Below are 8436 nucleotides of genomic sequence, written 5' to 3'. Positions count from 1 at the left end.
ATGTGTGTGTGTGTGTGTGTGTGTGTGTGTGTGTGTGTGTGTGTGTGTGTGTGTGTGTGTGTGTGTGTCACTTTATTAATGAATTGGCGAACCAAAAAAAAAGTTTGAAGTATTGAACTGAGACGAGACGTGAGCTGTCAAACGTGAGTGATTGACAGAGAACTGGTAGCGTGTGTGTGTGTGTGTGTGAAAGAGAGAGAGAGAGATGGCGCAGACTGCACTGCAGGCAAACAGCGCAGCACTAGAGAATCAACATTAATTCATTATAACACAAATCTATCTATGTGCGCTGGTAGATTAGTTCTCAAGCGCTGCCGTGTCGCTTGCATGCATTGCATTTTCTTTTTTTTTGCCCGACATTGTAGGTAAACACTGATACAATATTGTAGAATAATGTTTGCATATTTGATGCGCTTCATGACACATCAGTGTCTCATATGATGCTAATGGATTATACCCACAAAATATATACTCTGTAACTTTTTCTAACCTTACGTTTAGGTAACCTACTGGTATACAATTGCAAGTAATGAATGATTAAGTAACTAAATAAGAATTAGATCATTTAAAACACTACAATTGACCATCATAAGCACCAACATTAGTTGAACTGTTTGTATAACTATCAAGCTTTACTCTCTGTGCACCCTCCATGCATATACTGTACAGTCTAGAGCAATAACAATGGCAGACAAGTCATTTTTGAAACAACATATCCTTGATATGAGACAGTGGTAGAAAAAAGCAAACTTCTTATTTCTCAAAATGTTGTCATTGAAATGACAACTGTGGTTGGCAGCTTTTATATGCTTTGAAAAGCAAACATTAAAGCAGACATTAGCTCTATGTGTTGGGTTAAAGCATTGCTGCTGTTTTCATTTTTCCACCTAACTGTTTTTAAATGAGGACTAAATATGCCTTAAATAAACACTTGAAGGCTACATTACATGAGATCATGCAGATTTACCTTGGCAGAATTTCCCAAGAATAATAAGGAAAAACGTATTAAACGATGTTAATTCTAACAAAAACCTATTCGGCTGCTTATAACTTACATGCTTGGACACGTTAGTTGTATGCTTTATTATTGTTACACTTTTAACTTTACAAGATGAAGAGGCATTAAAGATGAGGACTGTCTGAGTTTGGCTGAGGAATGACTTCCATGCAGTTTGAGAGGCCTGCTGTGCCTTATGGTTTCTATGGTCACACTGGACAACACTGTTCAGAGGAGGCCAATGGTCAGTTTACACTGAAGCATTACAGACTAACTGTTTTGGCAAATTTAGTTAATCTGATACCTGATGACCTGCAAGCACACACAATGTTCAATAGAGTGTGTGATTAGGAGTCAAATTATCCACAGCAAAAGCTTTTGTGTTTAGTGACAATGACTGTGTTAGTTTTATGTGCATCTACCTCTTTTCACTATTACTCATCTCTGCAGGGAGGACTACGACTGTAGCAGATTCTCATTTGGAGACCTTTAGGAAACAAGCTGCGTGCCTCCAGCTTCACGAGCTTCCAATGTTCCACTATGACACGAACAAAGGTGAGAATTAAGCCACAGTTCTTGACCAGTGAGAATTAACAAAAGAAACTCATTCAGACTGTTTAAAGTAGTTGTAATCTTCTTCTTTATTTTTTTTAAAGAAAAATGCCATACTGGAATGCTCCATTCAGATACTGGTTTGCATGGCCTGTAATGTTCATATACTGTATGCCAAAACAAAAGATTGTCACTATACTCAAGAAACTGCTGCTGCTGCTACAAGGCCCTGATTTGATTATTTTTTTAATCATGATTTATCTAGAACACATTGTCATTATTTCCCCTAGTCCCTTTCTCTCAGCCCTCATCTTTCCTGTTTGACCATGAATGTCTATCTAAAGTCAAGTGTCCTCTTTTGCCTTTACAGAGCTGTGTCCTGAATAGAAGAGAAGTCAGACTCTACAAGAAATCATCCTTTATGTTTCCATTCCAATCAACAGAGCTCTTTACTAGGGCTAGGGATTTTTAAGAATATGAACTTGCATTTATTGTATTTGTATTCATAACTTGTTTTAATCATTTATTAATTCATCATTTGTAGTGCAAGAAAATAAAGACAAACATGTCCAGTGTGATGTCTTCAATGAAATGCTGTTGTCAGACCAAAAGCAAAAGTAGAAAGAAAATAAGAGAAGTAAATTCTTCCAAATAACCAAATACCAACACCGGCAGTAGGGTCAATGACCATTCTGACAGCCCTGAAATAAACACAGCACAATGTCCTGTACTATAGTACTATAGTCTAATGTTTGACCAATTTATCAGGTAGTGGTCATCATAACAAAAGACAAACTGTAAATGAAGGCAGTAGATTGATCACATGATGTTGACATCATAAGCTAAAAATATAATGCTGGTAATCAGAAGTCATAATGAACTCTTTGCTTGACTTAATACCTCGAAAAGTTAAATTTATCACCAGCTGGCTCCAACTTTGTGTTAGTAGTTATCTGCTCAGTCTATCTGTTAGCTTTTGTGGGGGTTACTATTTGCTAGGCGGTTCTTTGCAGGTTCCAAACTGGCCTTGTGTTGAAATCATGTGGAAAGGTAGTCAGGTCTTTTACAGCTGTTGTTATAATCAGCAATTCAATCAGTGTTACTTTTTTAAAATATCAGGTGCATTTTTATATCATGTTCAATATATTAACCACCATGTCAGGACATGAGGACATTTCTGTTTGTTTATGTGTCACCAAAAGATTACACAATGGAAATTTCACACTTTGCGAAAGTCAGTGTTGCAATCTCTCATCTGCATATTGTAGCAGCCTATATATAAATGTTAGATGTTGCAGTTCTTCACTGAGCCTCTGAGGTGCTGCTAACCTGCTGCTGTCCACCATGTTTATGCTGCACCTGTCTGCCTCTGTCCTCGTCTCTCTGCTGTCTTTAAGTGCATCAGCACCAACAGCAGATGACTGCAGTCAGCTGGTCCAATATATGGCAGTGGATGAGCTTCCTAAGGTACAGATCACAAACTACCAATATTCTGTTGCCTCGCTGTAATTAATTTAATGAACAATGAATTACTGCATTTAAAGTGTTAAAAAGGTAATTTGCTGAAATGTTAATTCAGCTGACAGTGTCTTTGACTTTTAATAGTTAACATTAATAAAATAACATGTAAGGTTAAAATTCTATTTTGTTGCTGTGAGCAGATCTTGGGCAAATGGATCCTGATCGAAGCGTTTGCAGATGATGACTTGTTTAAGCCAATATATAGGAATATTGAAAGCTCATGGCTAGAGTTCAGTACAACTGCAGACAACCAGACCCTTCTGTTAAATACTAGTACCCGAACGGCTCCCAACCCGCACCAGTAAGTAGTCTCCTGTAATCAGTTATTTTACTCTGTGTAAAAGTTCATAATGGACTTATTTTAATGAGTAACATCTTAACAACATGGTGGATGCTGACTTCATGTGTGAAAATTGTGTGTAAATTGACTGTGGTGACTCGTAGTGTGCAAGGTTGCTAAGCTTGCTGGGAGCTGGAGTCAAGGACAAATTAAGTGAATGGAAATAGCAAATATAAAGTTGTTTCATCAAGTTTCACAATACAAGAATGAAATAATGTAAAAAAAGATGAAAAGCTAATTCATTGCCATTTCATTGCACTTTACTATGTTGGGGGTAGTTCTTTTCCCCAAGTTCCGATTACAATGGACTTGCATTAGAATGAGCCCTTTATCTATATAGAGATCGGGTTGTCTTCCACATAGCCCACCATGTTGCACCACCATGTTTCTACAGTAGCCCATTACAGACAGCCACAAAATAATAGGCTGACAACAGAGTTGTGTTGCTGTGCTACTGGATAGATTTGACTAGCTAATCTGAACAGCTAATAGCTCAACTGACAGCAGTGAATAATGAGAGTAAAGGAAAATAGGAGTGAGCATCCATGAGAGATGTGAATGGCATGCTGGTATGAGAAATATAACAATATGCTTATGAATGCAAAAGATAGACTGAACTTTCACTAGGCTCCAAAGTTAACCATCAAGCAAGGATGAAGAACTGTTGGTATTTTTCTAAAGTGCTAAAGACAACAATTGTGGGTCATGAGACGGATCAAACATCTATATGTTGTGTTTTTTTTTTTATTTCTGCCCTTTCGGTACTTAAACATCCACAAATCTTATTTCAGGAAAGATCCATGTATCACAGTTAATCTCGATGTGACCGTCGCCAGTGGCAAAGACTTGGAAATCTATGGTAAGTTGTTTTATTGAAGACACACAATGACAAATATGTGACAGTTACCTTTCATATATGACCTAAAACTCCATTATAGGTTTAACAGATGCTGTTATGACACCGTTTTTGAACAATTTAATCCACATATATTCAGTATATTAAGAGTATTGTCCTCATCATGAATCTCTGTGTCATGTCCTTCAGTGACCGACACACTCAGCCACAAGTTCCTGCAGACCTGCCCTGACTGTCTTATCGTTTACCAGAAAGACAAATACCAAATAATGCAATTACTTGGTAGGTATGGGGGTAAACACTGATACAATATTGTAGAATAATGTTTGCATATTTGATGCGCTTCATGACACATCAGTGTCTCATATGATGCTAATGGATTATACCCACAAAATATATACTCTGTAACTTTTTCTAACCTTACGTTTAGGTAACCTACTGGTATACAATTGCAAGTAATGAATGATTAAGTAACTAACTAAGAATTAGATCATTTAAAACACTACAATTGACCATCATAAGCACCAACATTAGTTGAACTGTTTGTATAACTATCAAGCTTTACTCTCTGTGCACCCTCTATGGATATACTGTACAGTCTAGAGCAATAACAATGGCAGACAAGTCATTTTTGAAACAACATATCCTTGATATGAGACAGTGGTAGAAAAAAGCAAACTTCTTATTTCTCAAAATGTTGTCATTGAAATGACAACTGTGGTTGGCAGCTTTTATATGCTTTGAAAAGCAAACATTAAAGCAGACATTAGCTCTATGTGTTGGGTTAAAGCATTGCTGCTGTTTTCATTTTTCCACCTAACTGTTTTTAAATGAGGACTAAATATGCCTTAAATAAACACTTGAAGGCTACATTACATGAGATCATGCAGATTTACCTTGGCAGAATTTCCCAAGAATAATAAGGAAAAACGTATTAAACGATGTTATTTCTAACAAAAACCTATTCGGCTGCTTATAACTTACATGCTTGGACACGTTAGTTGTATGCTTTATTATTGTTACACTTTTAACTTTACAAGATGATAGGGAAATTAAAGATGAGGACTGTCTATGAGTTTGGCTGAGGAATGACTTCCATGCAGTTTGAGAGGCCTGCTGTGCCTTATGGTTTCTATGGTCACACTGGACAACACTGTTCAGAGGAGGCCAATGGTCAGTTTTGGCAAATTTAGTTAATCTGATACCTGATGACCTGCAAGCACACACAATGTTCAATAGAGTGTGTGATTAGGAGTCAAATTATCCACAGCAAAAGCTTTTGTGTTTAGTGACAATGACTGTGTTAGTTTTATGTGCATCTACCTCTTTTCACTATTACTCATCTCTGCAGGGAGGACTACGACTGTAGCAGATTCTCATTTGGAGACCTTTAGGAAACAAGCTGCGTGCCTCCAGCTTCACGAGCTTCCAATGTTCCACTATGACACGAACAAAGGTGAGAATTAAGCCACAGTTCTTGACCAGTGAGAATTAACAAAAGAAACTCATTCAGGCTGTTTAAAGTAGTTGTAATCTTCTTCTTTTTTTTTTTTTTTAAAGAAAAATGCCATACTGGAATGCTCCATTCAGATACTGGTTTGCATGGCCTGTAATGTTCATATACTGTATGCCAAAACAAAAGATTGTCACTATACTCAAGAAACTGCTGCTGCTGCTGCTACAAGGCCCTGATTTGATTATTTTTTTAATCATGATTTATCTAGAACACATTGTCATTATTTCCCCTAGTCCCTTTCTCTCAGCCCTCATCTTTCCTGTTTGACCATGAATGTCTATCTAAAGTCAAGTGTCCTCTTTTGCCTTTACAGAGCTGTGTCCTGAATAGAAGAGAAGTCAGACTCTACTCTACAAGAAATCATCCTTTATGTTTCCATTCCAATCAACAGAGCTCTTTACTAGGGCTAGGGATTTTTAAGAATATGAACTTGCATTTATTGTATTTGTATTCATAACTTGTTTTAATCATTTATTAATTCATCATTTGTAGTGCAAGAAAATAAAGACAAACATGTCCAGTGTGATGTCTTCAATGAAATGCTGTTGTCAGACCAAAAGCAAAAGTAGAAAGAAAATAAGAGAAGTAAATTCTTCCAAATAACCAAATACCAACACCGGCAGTAGGGTCAATGACCATTCTGACAGCCCTGAAATAAACACAGCACAATGTCCTGTACTATAGTACTATAGTCTAATGTTTGACCAATTTATCAGGTAGTGGTCATCATAACAAAAGACAAACTGTAAATGAAGGCAGTAGATTGATCACATGATGTTGACATCATAAGCTAAAAATATAATGCTGGTAATCAGAAGTCATAATGAACTCTTTGCTTGACTTAATACCTCGAAAAGTTAAATTTATCACCAGCTGGCTCCAACTTTGTGTTAGTAGTTATCTGCTCAGTCTATCTGTTAGCTTTTGTGGGGGTTACTATTTGCTAGGCGGTTCTTTGCAGGTTCCAAACTGGCCTTGTGTTGAAATCATGTGGAAAAGTACTGAAAGTAGTCAGGTCTTTTACAGTACCCTCATACACTTTGTGTTTTTAGCCCAAATGCCCAAACATATTTTGAATTATGTGTCTATATAAATTTACTATCATAGGTCATAATATACTCTGATACATAAATACAAAGACATATAAATACTAGAATGCAACAGTAGTGCCATACTGTATGTATTGTGCTTAGTCCCAGTATGTGTGTGTGTTGGAAGGTATTTGTGGTGGTGGTGGTGGTGGTGGTGGTGGGGGGGGGGGGGGGGGGTCAATAGTTTGTGAACAGGTCTTGGAAAAAAGCTGTTTGGCCGTTTGTTTGTCTTTAAATGCAGGACTCTGAGCATGCCTGAGGGGAGGGTGGTGAATACGGAGTGACCGGTGGTGTGAGGGGGCGTTCATGATGTTTTGCACCCTTTTGTCAAAGCGATTTAATTGAATGTTTGTAAGAGGAGAGCAGAAAATCCACTTTGCTTGTCTTAATGATCTGTTGCAGGTCTTTCTGTTGTGATGCAGTGCAGCTGGAGTAAAACACAGTGCAGTGAGTGTGAGTGTGCTCTCTATGGATGCAGTGGTAAAAGTTCTTTAAAATGTCACTGAGGAATTAGTTGCATTTCATGGTCCTCAGGAAAAGGAGGTGGTGTTGGGCTTTCTTGATGAGTTGTGCGGTGTTCAGGCTCCGGCTCGGATCCATTTATATGTGTACCCAGGAATTTGAATCTGGCAACCCTTTCCACCTCCTCTCCGTTGATGCTCAATCCGCTGTGATGCATATTTTTTGTTTTTTCTGAAGTCGATGATCATCTCCTTGCTTTGTTTTCTTTGTGTTAAGGTGCAGGTCGTTGTTCCTGCACCATGTGGAGAATGTCTGCATCTCCTCCCTGTACACTGCCTTGTTGTTGTTGGAGATCAGACCCACCATGGTAGTCTGCAAACTTATCTTATCTGGGCTGATGGGGTTGAAGGCCAAGCTTAAATCAACAAACAACAGGTTTTCCGGGTGGGTGAGGGCTGTGTGCAATGCTAATGAAATGGTGCTGTCTGTGGATCTGTTGGGCCTGTATGCAAACTGGTGTTGGTTGAGACCTGAGGCCTGTACTACGAAGCTGGATTTTCTCTGATCGAGGTAACTTCAGGGTTAACTCTGGGTTTTCCGTCCTACGACGCTGGTTCACTTCTTACCGGGGTAAATCACCATGGTAACTGATGCTGAACGGCTAACCTGAGCAGGTTATGTTCTGGATAAGAGATCAACGAGTATAAAAGCACCACCTCCTGACCAATCAGTTCTCTTAGAAAATGGCCTGCCCATTCTTAAAAGATCCTGTCAACATTGGTGCACAGATTGTGAGAGGAGCGCTTAGGAGAGAATGAGTTTTTAGGGATAGATGTAATCCTTTTGATGTCCCCAATGACATCCTATAGGAAAGGTACAGATTTTCAAGCGACATTAAGTTAGTTTAATATTCAACATCCATTTGACATTCATAGTATAAACCTATTGTGCGCTTCAACCATTTGAGAGAATGATGTCAAACCCTGAGGGATATCTGTATAACATACAGATATCCCTCATATCCCTCATGTGCCTCGGCTTTTCAAATATATTTACAATAAATAAATAACCTTACCACCACTCAATAAGAACATCGCTGCA

General features: G+C 38.2%; 1 protein-coding gene and 1 long non-coding RNA gene across 3 annotated transcripts; both read left to right on the top strand.

Annotated features, from left to right (window-relative positions):
- Window positions 1-384: 384 nt before the first annotated feature.
- On the top strand, window positions 385-2124 carry LOC128384179 (uncharacterized). Its single transcript, XR_008324052.1, has 2 exons — window positions 385-1552; window positions 1920-2124. It is a non-coding gene; the product is annotated as an uncharacterized LOC128384179 (long non-coding RNA).
- Window positions 2125-2847: 723 nt separating this feature from the next.
- LOC128384152 (uncharacterized) lies at window positions 2848-6305 on the top strand. Of its 2 annotated transcripts, none has more exons than XM_053343742.1 (6): window positions 2848-3016; window positions 3211-3371; window positions 4202-4269; window positions 4456-4548; window positions 5618-5722; window positions 6096-6305. In XM_053343742.1, the coding sequence occupies exons 1-6, from the start codon at window positions 2894-2896 to the stop codon at window positions 6110-6112; spliced, it is 567 nt and encodes a 188-aa protein (XP_053199717.1). In that variant the 5' UTR covers window positions 2848-2893; the 3' UTR covers window positions 6113-6305. The 2 variants fall into 2 exon arrangements, with proteins under 2 accessions (XP_053199717.1, XP_053199716.1); XM_053343741.1 differs by having other exon boundaries at window positions 5827-6131.
- The last annotated feature ends 2131 nt before the right edge of the window (window positions 6306-8436 follow it).

This window comes from Scomber japonicus, chromosome 22 (genome assembly GCF_027409825.1).
Source record: "Scomber japonicus isolate fScoJap1 chromosome 22, fScoJap1.pri, whole genome shotgun sequence".
NCBI classification, from domain to species: domain Eukaryota; kingdom Metazoa; phylum Chordata; class Actinopteri; order Scombriformes; family Scombridae; genus Scomber; species Scomber japonicus.
Note: the sequence above shows the minus strand (reverse complement) of the source record. Positions and strands in the feature narration are given on the sequence as shown.

Bases quoted from the DNA above. Each gene is read 5' to 3' on its own strand.
- LOC128384152 (XM_053343741.1), top strand. From the start codon at position 2,894: ATGTTTATGCTGCACCTGTCTGCCTCTGTCCTCGTCTCTCTGCTGTCT. The intron at 4,270-4,455 runs GTAAGTTGTTTT...CATGTCCTTCAG, and splicing joins CAAAGACTTGGAAATCTATG to TGACCGACACACTCAGCCAC. The intron at 4,549-5,617 runs GTAGGTATGGGG...TCATCTCTGCAG, and splicing joins CCAAATAATGCAATTACTTG to GGAGGACTACGACTGTAGCA.